The sequence below is a fragment of the Vicia villosa genome, linkage group LG6 (genome assembly GCF_029867415.1).
Source record: "Vicia villosa cultivar HV-30 ecotype Madison, WI linkage group LG6, Vvil1.0, whole genome shotgun sequence".
Classification (NCBI taxonomy): Eukaryota; Viridiplantae; Streptophyta; class Magnoliopsida; order Fabales; family Fabaceae; genus Vicia; species Vicia villosa.
The window spans coordinates 78,858,892-78,874,325 of NC_081185.1; the positions used below are offsets into that span (position 1 = coordinate 78,858,892).

At 34.4% G+C, this 15,434-nt stretch overlaps 2 protein-coding genes across 2 annotated transcripts; both read left to right on the top strand.

Annotated features, from left to right (window-relative positions):
- The first annotated feature begins 409 nt into the window (after positions 1 to 409).
- LOC131613954 (uncharacterized) lies at positions 410 to 11,303 on the top strand. The gene is made up of 6 exons (XM_058885593.1): positions 410 to 560; positions 653 to 900; positions 989 to 1,201; positions 1,306 to 1,398; positions 10,821 to 11,135; positions 11,217 to 11,303. Exons 1-6 carry the CDS (start codon positions 410 to 412, stop codon positions 11,301 to 11,303), a joined length of 1,107 nt encoding a protein of 368 aa, XP_058741576.1.
- Positions 11,304 to 13,533: 2,230 nt separating this feature from the next.
- LOC131613955 (F-box/kelch-repeat protein At3g23880-like) lies at positions 13,534 to 14,733 on the top strand. Its single transcript, XM_058885595.1, has one exon. The coding sequence runs from the start codon at positions 13,534 to 13,536 to the stop codon at positions 14,731 to 14,733; it is 1,200 nt and encodes a 399-aa protein (XP_058741578.1).
- The last annotated feature ends 701 nt before the right edge of the window (positions 14,734 to 15,434 follow it).

The following is a 15,434-nucleotide window of genomic DNA, read 5'->3' on the forward strand; positions in this document are numbered from 1 at the left end:
TGCAGAGAATAAGAAAAAGCTAGAGGCTCTCAATCTTAATAAACTCTCTCAATCCCTTTACAAATCATCTTCGTCTTCTTCCAAACCATCATCGGTTAGTAAATAATTCTCATTACTACTCTACAAATTAATTATATGGATTGTTGATTGATACTCACTAATGCATTTTATTTAGTCTGTGAAGGGTCGTCTGAGGTTTTTACAACCTGGAGAGCTTGAAGTAAATAAGAAGCGCCTACGTTCAACGACAACTAGAAAATCATCAATAACCCCTTTGCCAGTCCAAACTACAATAACCCCTCCGCCAATCCAAACTACAATAACGCCTCCGCCAATCCAACTGCAGAAGAATTAGTGGTAGAAGATGAGGATGGAGATGTTGTTATAGGAGATAATACTGAAAAATATTATGGTAGGAGATGAGGGTGAAGATGGTGTGGTAGGAGATGAGGGTGAAGATGGTGTGGTAGGAGATGAGGCTGAAGATGTTGTGTTAGGAGATGAGACTGAAGATGTTGTTCATGTGGCTAGTTCTGAGTATTGGGATGTAAATGTTATTAGTAAGTAATTTAAGGTTAAAGTATCTATAAATAATTTAAATTTATTACGAAGTTGAGTTATGACATTAATTTGTTTATTTTTTATGTGATAGATGAGGATGGTTATGTTTCAAAGACCCGTTTATGTGTGAAAGACTTGGTTGCGAACTCAGAGTTTTATGGAACATGGATAATACTTGAATGGGTTAAGAGTCATCGTGCAGTAGGATCAGCTGCTCGTTTGTTAGCAGAGTATTTGGGTACACTTGTCAGAATGTATAAAGACTTTCCCATGATGTTCGAGAGCTGGAAGGCTATTCCAATGGATAAAAAAATAAAGTTTTATGATACGAAGATAAAGGTGGAATTAATAAACAATTACATTTTTTTAATAAATTTCATGGTGATTATTATTTGCTTTGTCAATTAATTTTTATATTTGTGGTTAGCGCCATTTTGTTGTTGATGATGCGCGTGACAAAGATTACATACTTGCTTCTGCTGGGAAGAAATGGAAGGATCGTCGACATCACTTGTTTCATAAATTTTATAAATGGGATCTCACTTTGGAGGAAAATCTTAAACATTATCCAAAATGCCAAGGCATTACAGAAAACGATTGGACCCTTTTTGTTCAATATAGGCGAAAAGAAAAAACACAGGTAATATTAGTGTTTTACGCTTATAATTGTATTTTTAATATATAACTAATGCATTGTACTTTATCCTTATCTATAACGTGTGTTTTTATTTGTTACCAATGTAGAGAATAGCAACAAAAAATACCCAAAATAGAGGAAAATTGAAGATTCCGCATACACTCGGATCTAAGTCGCTTGCAAGGAAGCAACATGAGTTGGTATGTCTAAATCTATATATTCTTAATTGTATGCCTGAAGTACAAATAATTAACATTTGTTCTTATTTATAGGAAGTGAGAGATGGGCGATCATATAGCAGAGGAGAAATGTATGCAGTTTCACATAAAAAATCGGACGGGTCTTTTGTCAATGAAGATGCATACCACAATAATCTAAGTACAAGTTAATTTTAAAAAAATATTTGTTAGTCTCGTTAAGGTTTGAGAAAAAATCAAACCTTTTGGCATCTCTTAGAGTGGGGAGAACCTGTCTGAAAACTGATTAAATTAACTTGAGAATTGTGATTATTTTTTCTGTATCTACTTTGTCTCATGATACAAATAGTTTGTGCTTAGCCAATTTTGTTGTGTTCTATTAGTAGAAAATGAAATTTTGATAGCATGCTAAATCAATTTTTACATCGGGATCGTAGTCGTGCATACATGTAACGTGTGGATCACTGAGAATTTTTGGACACATATCATGTTTGAAACGATGATGTTATGTTTAGATTATCGAACTTGAGCGCTTCATTCCAAACACAGTGATTAAATAAGAATAGGAGCATGTAGTTTGCACACTTCTTTAGTCCGAAAATCACTTGTTTTTCCCCATGGTTCCAAAGTTCTTTTGGTCTAATTTTGGACTTATTAAAGTTAGCCAAAGTTCTTAGTTTGCACACTGTTAGTCTGAAAACTTGTATTGTTTCATCAGCCAAAGTTCTTAGTTCATAGTGACACTTCATTGTGTAAACTTGTATTGTTTCATCTACGAGATGCAATGAGTCTTGAGTTGCATTGTGTAAACTTGTATTGTGTAAATTTGTATTATTTCATCCAGTGTTTGTAAACATGATGCCGTGTTGTGTAAACTTCTATTGTTTCATCAGCCACCCCTATCAACATGCTGTCATGATGTATCTGTAACACCCCATGTTTTCCCTTAATTAATTTAAATTGAAATTAAATTATTTATTGGAATTATTTGGTATTTTATTGGATTTATTGGAGAATTATGGAAAATAAGGCTAATGGGCCAGTGTCGCTTTTAGTAGGAGGGGGTGTCAGTTGTGAAGCCCATTGCTAATAATAAACTATTTTCATAAAATAGAGAAAGAAAAGGATTTGTGAAAATGGAACCAAAAAGGAGAAGAGAAGTCTGAACGTGAAAGAGCAGAGAAGCGAGAAAGTGCGACGCGAGGAAGAACGAAGAATCAACCTTCAGGTAAGGGGGGACTCTTCCGTTTAACTTCTATTATGGAATTATAGATAGTAGGATAGATTGAGCATGTTGTTTGTGTCAATTGGGTTATGGTTAGATTGTAGGATGTTAGGGTTGGGAGAATTGTTGAATTGTTTGCATTGATTTTGTATGGTAGTAATTGGATGTTTGAAATGAGTTATAAACATGCTAAATTGTGTTTGTTGATGCTGTTTGATGTTGCAATACGTTATGGTATGTTCTGGTATGGTTTGGAATGATGCAAGTGCTGTAAAAATGGTGATTTTGGGTTCAGACTCGAAGTAATCGGGTACCGTAGGGTGGGTAATCGATTACCCATAGTAAAAAAAGCAAATTTGAGTTTTTGAGTCTCAGTAACCGATTACTGGTGTTTGGGTAATCGGTTACCGCTGTACGTTTTTGAAAAATACTTGTTTTTATAAAACTCATAACTTTTGATCCGTAAGTCCGTTTTGGGTGCCGTTCGAAGCGTTACGAAGCTAATGAAATGCTCTTTGTGATTAAAATAAATTAATTAGCACTAAATAATTTAATTAGTATGTGGTTTTGAAAATGACATGTAATTGTGTATGTGTATGTCGTGGATTAATGTTATTTAAGAATAACATGTATGGGTGTTGTGTATTATGTGCTAATTGTGATACATGGAATTGATAAATGATAAGTTCTATGTATTGTTGTGATTGTTACATGATGAATGTATGTTATATCAATGGTGGATAATTCAAGATGTTGAATTGTGATGGATGTGTTATACGTGGTATTATGGTGATGTAAATCTCATATTGTTGTTGTGTTGATTTGATGTACTTGGTACATAATTGTGGAGTGTATTATTGTCGTATGCACTGTGTGATGAGTCGAGATATGATAATGTTGTTCATATGATTGAAGTGACGATGTTGTGATAACATGATTATAATTTTGATAATGTGATCATGTGGTGATTGTTTTGATTGTGTGATGATGTTTGATTTTTATGAATAATGCATGATACATGTACATACTTGTTGGTGATAACTATGATGAGTTATGTGAGACGATGTTGTTCATCGGATCGGTGGTGTTGTAAGTATGTGATATGTGTGCATCCATTCATAAAGCATTTTGTTGTGGGCTGTATCCCCTATGGTGGTGGGACAACGGTAGCTAATTCCCATTGTGTGGAATTAGTGAGAGAAGTAGCCGAATCTTTATGGTGGTGGATCGGTGAGATGGGTTATCCCATGTTTGGTACCACATGCATGTAGTTGCATTGCATTAGGTGTTTGATATATTATAACATGAATGGAAGTTGTCCAATGTTATAATATTGTGTGTTTGGCCAATTGTTGTATTTGGTGTACGTGTGTATAGCCTGAATCTGATCATAACTGTAATTGGGTGAATAATATGTGATTGAATATTTTATTATTTATATCTTATAACCTTGGTTAAATGTGAATGAGACTCACCCTTACTATTGATTATTTTTCAGATTAAAGATTAGCGGCTTGTGCTGGGTGAGGATAACTCGTAGAGTTACTTCGTTAGTATGGTTGTGTCGGTGTCATGCTCTGGTCTTGTAACACTGGGGGAACGTCTGTTTTAGTATTTGATTGATGGATTATTTCTTATGTGGAATGATGTTTTGTTGGTTTGGATTGGTGAATTTGGATATAAATCCCGATGTTTTATATTTATTCAGTTTGAGATAAAATTCCGCTGTGTTAACATAATTACTGAATAATGTGTTTTGAAGTTCCTCATAAGGCATGGCATAGCTTAATGTTTTAAATATTTTGAAGTTGTAATACCCTTTTCATGTTTTACTCTGAATTTTAATTGATATTCCGCGGGGTTTTAGAAGGGTGTTACAATAGTGGTATCAGAGCAGGTCGGTCCGTCCGGCCAATTGTCGAGTCAGTTGAGTTGCACGACAGTTGTATACTGTCGGCGTTTTATCCATTGGTACACGACATGTGAGTGAATCCCTTTCGGTACTTGTTTCTTTTGTTGCAGGTGTTGGATTGAAACAAGTGGGGGAGAAGCTTTGCTTCTTGGTTATGTTTCAGTTGTAAGATGATTGGTTCAGTAGACTGCTATTGGCAACAGTGCAAGCGTTATTGGAGTCGTTGTTTCCCGGATCGAAGGTGACTTGGAATTAAGGCTTGATTGGTAATTAAGTTGGAGCATATTGAAGGAAGATGATTAGATGTAATTGATAATTATTTATAGGAGAGGGAAATTATAAAGTTGCAATGTATCAGCTCTACTGGTGGACTGCGAAGTTGTCAGTTGAGCAGCCTTGCGTCTCGGAAGAGGTTCAATTGCAAGTTGCAAAGAGGATTGCTGTCGTGAGGTTTCAGAAAACGAACTTCGGCGAGGGAATGTGTTGCTCAAGTTATAAGAATGTTTGGAAGCGAAGAGATGTGATAAAGAGCTTCATAGAATGTGATCGATTTGAAAGGGATGAGTTTCGGAGTGGAATTTCCGCAAGCAAAACGCAGGAAAGTTGTTGAATCATTATGAAACTTCGAAAATTCATAACTAGAGTTCTGGACATCTGATTTAAGTTCCGTTTGAAGCAACGGAAAGCTAACGAGATGAACTTTGTTATAAAAATGGTTGCAGCAGCTGTAACATATTTAATTGTGACAGGATGACGTTAGAAAGCGGTGAAGTTATGGTTACACTTGTCCTTAGAACTAGACTTGTTCGCGGGTACTGCACGAGATGTCAGTGTCAGAGTTTAACGGATTAAAGGAATAACTAAAGGCTTGTTGAGAAGTAATTTTAGAAATTAAGTGTACCATTTGAGGAGTTTTGGAAATATCGTTTAAAATGTTGCTGCATGGCGTCGGTGTTGCATTTCGGATAACGATTGAAAAATTCATATCTTGAGTTCCGAGTGTCGGAATTATGTGCCGTTTGAACCTACGAAGAGGACAGATTATGTTCTACCTGATGGGAGGGATATAAATACAGTAGAGTGATCCTATGAGGAGAGGTTCTGAATTTGGTTATGGAAGCGTGAAACTTGTTGAATAAGAATGCCTACTATCGCGATTGTTTGAAACGAAATTGAGTAGAACGTGTTGTTGATGAATAAGTTGATGAGATGTTCGATCATAAAGATGATTTGAGTACCGATGGATTTTAGTGAGAAGTGAATTAGTAGTAAAGGTGGAATAAACTTTAGAACTCTTGGAGTCGTATTTGTGATGACAAAGTAACTATAGGTATAAAAGAAGAATTGTTGAGAATTTCTAATACCTGTTGATGTGAGGAAGACTTTGTTGAGATGTCGAGTGGAATGAAATTTGGGCGCGAAAGATGCCATGGAATTTAGAGCAAAACCACGAGTTATGAATGTTGTCGCGGTCTTTTGCTAAGATGAGGATTTGATTTGGAACGAGATGAATAGTAATGTTCGAGTATATTAGTGATTATGAAGTTTGAAAGTAATTAACAAGTGTGTGATGCTAAGTGACTATGAAGCGGATTGCGTAAAATGTTTGGACATTGGTGTCTCACCGACAAGATCCAATGAGAAGGAAGTGTGTGAGTTGTAAAGATTCAGAGTGAATTATTGGATTATGATGATATTAATGAGTTGGAGTGCAAACTCAGGAAGGACACTATTATATAGTAACGACAGTTTATGCTTAAATATGGTTGTCGGCTAACTATTGACAAATTGAGGACTTGATCACCCTTAATCTCTTGTTGATAGTAGACGAAATCATATAAATGAGATGAGCTTGTTTTGTTACCTTAATGGTATAAATTGTGATGGATATTAAACCGTGAGAATAATCACTCACCATGTTGTGTGAACTTATGAAGAAGTGAATATGAAAGAGTGCAACATATTGGTCGGTGACTTAAGACGGGTAATTGGAGTCGCACATCGAAAGTGTGATGTGGAGTGGTGCTATGAGTACTACTCGTTGGCAGTGAGGAATTAAAATGTCAGGAGCATACGTAGAGGATATGTATTGATCTATATGTTGGATTTAGAATCTAGTGGATATAAGGATGTTGTACCATAGAATTAGAACCCTTTTGAATAAATGCCGAGATGATGAATATGTTATCATGGTTGTACGTAGTTAACGAGTATGTATTCGGCGAAGTTAAGACGATGAGTTAATACTATATGATGCTATAATAATTTTGTGTTGTTGTAAGATGTTATTGTAGATTCCAGATATAATGAGGAATTATACTCTAACAAGGACGAAGTTGATTTAATTCTTAGAGAAGAGCGGGACTCAGTTTGAGCTATTTCGTAAGCAATGGTATATTGAGGTTGATGGGTGTGATTATAACTACTTGTGTGTACTTGTTCTGATGGTTAGAATTTTTTTATATAGATGAAGTAAAGCAGCAATTTGATTTTTAGTACGAGTAAGTATTGCTAAGTGGTAGATTGGTACCATGTATGGTAAAGAATGATTCTTGAACGAATGAGTAAAGAGGGCAAGAATTGGGTAAAAACTCGAAAATCTAATTGGTAATGATGATTGTAATGAGTAATCAGAGCAGTGCAGCGGAAATGAAATGTAACGTGTTGGATGATTGTTGGTCTGACTTGAGAGGAGTCAGATAGTTGAAATTTAATGATATGAGGAATACGATTATTAAGTTTTCTTGAAGGAAGTAGTTGGTGAAAAGTGTTAGTATTATGTTATCGCTCAAATGGAAAAGTATGTTTAAGGTTGGTACGTTCGTTAGATGGAATGTATTATTGCGGTGTTGATCAGGTGTGATCATGCTATGGGTAAGGAATTATTTTGCACAACGTGTGCAGCGGAAATCTATATAAGTGTTGAATGGAAACCTTGTTCACATATGCAGATAAGTTAATGTCCCAATGACAGTGATATTAAGTAGTAGGATATTGAGAAGGGCGGACATGATTGTAGAAAGATCCTTGTCCTAAGTAAGGTTGTGATCTCGCTTTCTAGGATGGGATCCTAATACGTATGTATAACCTTCTAAGATAGAGAGGTTAGAGCAATGCTATACATCTTGCTGACGTGGATGTTGAGTTCTCTTTCAGTTTGAGGATGAATATGATTCTAAGGTAGTATGATGAAGAATAGTGTACAACTTTGATTATGCGTTGGGTGACCATTCATGTCTTATTCAGTCATTGACTGCATTGTATGGGTTGTACCTCAATGTCCCATTGTTGTTAACCTTTTAGGGGTATAACGAGTGTACATCTTTGGATGGCCAAATATGACGTAAGAGTTGAGATTTGAATGCATGAGATATGCTTTTTGTTGGCTATATCAGATGAATTTTGAGGATCAAAATAGGAAGTTGAAGTAATTGCGTGGTAAATAGATACCATTGGTCAGAGTAGCTTGGGGAGGACCATCAAGTGGCAATGTTAATTGGGAGCTGGAGAGTCAAATGAAGGACTCTTATACAAGCTGGTTACTTGAGGTATGTTTTCGAGGACGAAAACTCTTTTAGTGGGGGAGAGTTGTAACACCCCATGTTTTCCCTTAATTAATTTAAATTGAAATTAAATTATTTATTAGAATTATTTGGAATTGTATTGGATTTATTGGAGAATTATGGAAAATAAGGCTAATGGGCCAGTGTCGCTTTTAGTAGGAGGGGGTGTCAGTTGTGAAGCCCATTGCTAATAATAAACTATTTTCATAAAATAGAGAAAGAGAAGGATTTGTGAAAATAGAACCAAAAAGGAGAAGAGAAGTCTGAACGTGAAAGAGCAGAGAAGCGAGAAAGTGCGACGCGAGGAAGAACTAAGAATCAACCTTCAGGTAAGGGGGGACTCTTCCGTTTAACTTCTATTATGGGATTATAGATAGTAGGATAGATTGAGCATGTTGTTTGTGTCAATTGGGTTATGGTTAGATTGTAGGATGTTAGGGTTGGGAGAATTGTTGAATTGTTTGCATTGATTGTGTATGGTAGTAATTGGATGTTTGAAATGAGTTATAAACATGCCAAATTGTGTTTGTTGATGCTGTTTGATGTTGCAATACGTTATGGTACGTTCTGGTATGGTTTGGAATGATGCAGGTGCTGTAAAAATGGTGATTTTGGGTTGCAGACTCGAAGTAATCGGTTACCGTAGGGTGGGTAATCGATTACCCATAGTAAAAACAGCAAATTTGAGTTTTTGAGTCTCAGTAACCGATTACTGGTGTTTGGGTAATCGGTTACCGCTGTACGTTTTTGAAAAATACTTGTTTTTATAAAACTCATAACTTTTGATCCGTAAGTCCGTTTTGGGTGTCGTTCGAAGCGTTACAAAGCTAATGAAATGCTCTTCGTGATTAAAATAAATTAATTAGCACTAAATAATTTAATTATTATGTGGTTTTGAAAATGACATGTAATTGTGTATGTGTATGTCGTGGATTAATGTTATTTAAGAATAACATGTATGGGTGTTGTGTATTATGTGCTAATTGTGATACATGGAATTGATAAATGATAAGTTCTATGTATTGTTGTGATTGTTACATGATGAATGTATGTTATATCAATGGTGGATAATTCAAGATGTTGAATTGTGATGGATGTGTTATACGTGGTATTATGGTGATGTAAATCTCATATTGTTGTTGTGTTGATTTGATGTACTTGATACATAATTGTGGAGTGTATTATTGTCGTATGCACTGTGTGATGAGTCGAGATATGATAATGTTGTTCATATGATTGAAGTGACAATGTTGTGATAACATGATTATAATGTTGATAATGTGATCATGTGGTGATTGTTTTGATTGTGTGATGATGTTTGATTTTTATGAATAATGCATGATACATGTACATACTTGTTGGTGATAACTATGATGAGTTATGTGAGACGATGTTGTTCATCGGATCGGTGGTGTTGTAAGTATGTGATATGTGTGCATCCATTCATAAAGCATTTTGTTGTGGGTTGTATCCCTTATGGTGGTGGGATAGCGGTAGCTAATTCCCATTGTGTGGAATTAGTGAGAGAAGTAGCCGAATCTTTATGGTGGTGGATCGGTGAAATGGGTTATCCCATGTTTGGTACCACATGCATGTAGTTGCATTGCATTAGGTGTTTGATATATTATAACATGAATGAAAGTTGTCCAATGTTATAATATTGTGTGTTTGGCCAATTGTTGTATTTGGTGTACGTGTGTATAGCCTGAATCTGATCATAACTGTAATTGGGTGAATAATATGTGATTGAATATTTTATTATTTATATCTTATAACCTTGGTTAAATGTGAATGAGACTCACCCTTACTATTGATTATTTTTCAGATTAAAGATTAGCGGCTTGTGCTGGGTGAGGATAACTCGTAGAGTTACTTCGTTAGTATGGTTGTGTCGGTGTCGTGCTCTGGTCTTGTAACACTGGGGGAACGTCTGTTTTAGTATTTGATTGATGGATTATTTCTTATGTGGAATGATGTTTTATTGGTTTGGATCGGTGAATTTGGATATAAATCCCGATGTTTTATATTTATTCAGTTTGAGATAAATTCTGCTGTGTTAACATAATTACTGAATAATGTGTTTTGAAGTTCCTCATAAGGCATGGCATAGCTTAATGTTTTAAATATTTTGAAGTTGTAATACCCTTTTCATGTTTTACTCTGAATTTTAATTGTTATTCCGCGAGGTTTTATAAGGGTGTTAGAGTATCAACATGCTGCCGTTACTGTGTCATCATTATTAAACATTGGTTTCATCCACTTTTTGCCGATTAGTCTTGAGTTGCAATGAGCTTAAGTAGAATTTCACTGAATAGATACTGCTGAAAAAAATGGATCTACGATATGCCATGGGCTAAAAAAATGGTAGTATTATTATCTTAGACCAGATACTGCTGAATATTGTAGTTTCATCTACACTTTTATAGTATTACCAATACTGCTGAATACTGCAGTTTCATCTACACTTTTGTCTAGATAGCTAGTAGGGTTAAAAAATGGTAGAAAAGTATAATTGACATTTGTATTGTTTTTTTATTATGGGAGTATATTGTCTTTTACAATGATGTTATTAATTATGTGTTCTATAGTGAAGTGAAAGTGAGAGTAATTAACATGTGAAATAACATTCGTATGGTTTTTACGAATTCTTTTTCGAGCTATAACAAGATCTTTATTTTTGAAATAAATCAAAAGAGTAGCTCAATTTTCTCTTTTGCATGTGCAGGAAAAATTACAAGCTGCAATTAAGGATTCTGTGTCTGAAAATGAGGCATTTCAGAAAGTATTTGGAAAAGAGCATCTTGGATATGTTCGTAGTATGGGACTTGGAGTTACGCCGTCTCAAATTAATAGATCGACGACTTCTTTGGAAGAAAATGAAAAAATAAAGGAAATGCAAGAAGAAATTAATGCACTTAAAGAAAAGAATTCAAAAATTGATGAATTGATGAAGGCAGTCGCATTCTTAAAGCAAAGGGACAATGCTATGACAGAGGAAATTGAACGCTTAAGGCAAATGCAAAATTCTAGTGGAAGACAGGTATATTATTTTGTTGCATTTAAAATTAAAGTTCATGAGTATTATTTTAAATATTATTATTTTAATACTTTTTTCTTTCAGAGATTGGAATCACCCGCTGATGGTAGACGTTCTTCTGAGTCTAGCTACCGAATTGCAGATAATGGATCATCAAGAAGGACAAATTAGACGTTGCTATGAATTAATTAGATTATAAAATTTCCTATGTATTTTTGGCACTATGAATCTTATTACTATAAGATTAGGATTTGATATGTTTTTCGGTTTTTTGTATTACATGACATGATTATGGAACTCACATTTTTTTGATATCATGATGTTTATTTGATATTACATGTTTTTGTATTGAAATTAATTTTACTACGTTTAAAAGTGATAGAAAATCAAATAAAAAATATTACAAAATAATAATAACATAAATAGAAATAATTTAAAGAAAAAAATGATACTGAATTTAAAAATATTTCAGTAGATTATAATTAAAATAAAAAATATTTAAAAAATACTATAGATTAAAATTAATAATGGTTTAAACTGTTATTAAAAGTAAAAATTTAATAATTAATGGCGCTTTAAACCGTTACCATGAGAAATATATTAAACAAATTTATATCAAAATTACGACGGTTTGAACAGTCACAATGTCACACACACGACAGTTTGAAACCGTCACAATTAAAATTAAAAACAAAAAACAAACGACATTTCCCGACTGTTGGTAACCATCGCAATTATCATTAAACGACAGTTCCCAAACCGTCGTAACATAGAACGACAGTTGGTATAACGGTTTTGACAACCGTCGCAATGCAGTCTCGCGACACACTTTTTTAGGACAGAATAACAACCGTCGTAATGTGCAAATTGTGACGGTTCTAACCGTCGTAACCTTCTAAAATGAACCGTCGTAATTCGCTAATTTTCTTGTAGTAGGAGATCCCATGGTAACTCATTGTTGTTTTAAGATGGGTAATGGGTTCGCTACTCCCTTTTGGGAGGCAAAGTGGAGGAACGACATAAGTTTGAAAGATGAATTTTCGGATTTATATTTTTTCTCTTTATTGAAAAAAGTGTCGGTGGCAGGAATGGGAGGATGGGAAAATGGTATTTGGAAATGGGGAAATTGTGGTATATTGGAGTCACATCTTACAAACATATCCATAAGGTCGAATTACGTTTCTTTTCAGAATTCTCTAGTTGGGGGCGGTCCAAGCATAATGGGAAAGGACGATATTAGTTAGAATTTTTTGGCGGACGATGCTTTTTCCGTGGCTTCTTGTTATAGGCATTATGCCGGCAAGCACATTCCGTTCGGGCCTTTTATGAAGAACGATGTTGCGTTGTCTTTAATTTGGAAGTTGGAAGTTCCTTTCAAAATCAAAGCATTTGGATGGAGACTTTTTGTGAATAGACTTCCGTTAAAGGATTTACTTTTGGTTAGAGGTATAGCGTTGTCTTTGGATAACATAAAGGTTTTTGCGGTATTGATCCAGAAAATCGGGATAACTCTTTTTTGAAGTGCAAGGCGATGGAGCCGGTGTGGAGGGAGATTTCTATTTGGATTGGTAAGCCTTGGGGGTTTTGGAAGAAGAGTGTTTATAGTGTTTCATTGATTGGTGTTCTTTTTGTAAAAAAAAAAGAGAGTGAAAGAAGGTAAATTAGGAGCGGGGTGGTTAGCGATAGTGTGGATTATTTGGTTAAGTAGGAATGAGATTTGTTTTCGCAATGAGATTTGGAATGTGAATAACACGGTATGGAACATTAAATCTTTGATTTGGAAGTGGTCTTTTATAGGAGAAATTACTCATCCTATTTGTAACTTTTACGAATTTAACAAAGATTCTTTGTTATTTCTTTCGTAATTATAATTGGTCTGTAATTTCTTTTTGTTGGCGGGTTAACCCCATTTTATGTGTAATCAGATTTTGAGAACATTTAGTTCCCCGTTACATTGATATCTTTCTTACACACAAAAAAAAAATATTAATTCCCTAATTATTAAACCTTATACTTACTATTTACACACCTTTAACTCACTAACGCATAACATATGAGTTAACCAATAGAATATAAAGGAAATTATGCATCCCTTCTAAAATTCTATCTTAAATTATACGTCATTTAAAAAAATATTTAACAATTATATTTTTACATATATTAAATCAAGTTGTTATGTAATATAACTTTTTTAGTTAATATTAAAATAGTCACAAATCTCTTTCTTTCTTTTTTTCTATTATAGAATTTCCTATTGATTATTTTTTTAAAAATTTATAAATTCTGAAAATTAGTACGCAGGTCGGCAGGTGTAAGGTGTATATAATAGAATTTGGGTCAGTTGTCTTTGGCTTGTTTAGTTATAAAGAAATTGCGGCATCAACATTAGGTTTAAATAATCATGGCTACCCCGTCGTTGAAGTTGCGGTGTTGCCTGAAATCAAATCCATCACCGCCACCAATTCTATTTCTACACGATGAGCTTATCACCCAAATTCTATCTTGTCTTAGGGTTAAATATCTGATGCAGATGAAATGCGTCTGTAGGTCATGGAATACTCTCATCTCTGATTCTATGTTCATCAAAATGCATCTTAATCGTTCATCACTAAATCCACAATTTTCACTTATATATTCGAACAACGACGATCACGGTTTTATACCCTTCCCTGTTAGTCTATTATGGGAAAACCGTAGCATCGATATCCCTAGTGATCCTTATTACCAATTGAATGACAAGAATTGTGATGAGATTGTTGGTTCTTGCAATGGACTAGTATGCTTGGCAGGTTATTCTCTCAATCAGATTACTGGGTATAAAAAAAGGTGGCTTCGGTTCTGGAATCCTGCTACAAGAGCAATATCTGATAAAGAAGGGACCGTTTTCTATAACTATAAATATTGTAAGTTCACGTTTGGTTACGATAATTCAACTGAAACTTATAAAGTGGTGCTGTTCGGTTCAAATTTGGATCATCCGGAAACCAATATTGTGAAAGTCTTGAATTTAGGTGATAATGTTTGGAGAACTATTCATGGTTTTCCTGCTATTCCTCTTCAATTGGAACATGGTTATGAGTATGATGGTGTACATTTGAGTTGCACTATTAACTGGATGGCATTTCAGAATGTGTATGATAGAGATGATATTCTTGAGGAATTTGTAATAATTTCACTTGATTTGAGCACAGAGACATTCACACAGTTGATGCCCCCTAAAAATTATAACAATGTTATGAGTATAATAAAATTTCCCAATATTTGTGTGTTGATGGATTCCCTTTGTTTTTCTTATGATAAGGAAACTGAATTTTTCATATGGCAGATGAAGAAATTCGGAGATGAAAAATCTTGGTCTCAATTCCTTAAATTTAGTTATCACAATATTGGAATAGATTATGAACTTGGTCACCCGCGTATTAAATTAACGCCGTTGCATCTTTCTGAGGATGGTGATACATTATTATTAGCAAACGGCCAACAAGACAGTGCAATTCTCTATAACTGGAGAAATAACCGAGCAAAGAAAACTAGAATCAACAATAAGATATGTTGGTTCTCTATCAGGGATTATGTTGAAAGTTTGGTTCCAACATGTTGAAAGTAAGTCCTTCTCCCATGATATACTTGTTCCAATTCTTATTAATTTGGCTTTGTTTGTGCGACCATTTCCTTTACCTTACTGTGTCACAGATATTTTGCAGATCTTATTACCATGTTTAGAACTCAACTATCTATGCACATTTTATGCATATAATGGTTTTGCAATTCAAAATATAGTGAACATTCTTCTAGATTTTATTACACCAACTCAAGTACGTCATTGATCATTGATGCATTTGGAGATGTGAATTACTTTCTTTGTGCGTATTGTTGTTTCAGTGCCTTGCCTAACACGAGTTCATTTTTAATTATAGGTTTGCAACCTTAACTTCAAGAAAATCCAACACTGTCAGTGGTGCATAGTAGATGGAGGAGCCTTCCTGTAGCTACATTATTTGCCGTTGTAGTGTTTGTTTTATTTAAAATTTTGACATCCCTCTTCTTGATGTCTCTATTAATGATAGCCTTTTGGAAACATTAATTTTCATTAGACAGTTTTGTTCATGTTTTTTCATTAATTTTCATCAAAATTTTAGAACATCAAAACTCAATTTTCTTCAGATGTAATGAAAAATCATTACTACAAGTATCTCTCAATTGTATTTTCAAGTACATCTCAGTCAAAATTCACGCTGTACCGGCTAAAATGTGTATCATAGCAATTACAAATAATCGCATTCACAACATCTGCAATTGCAA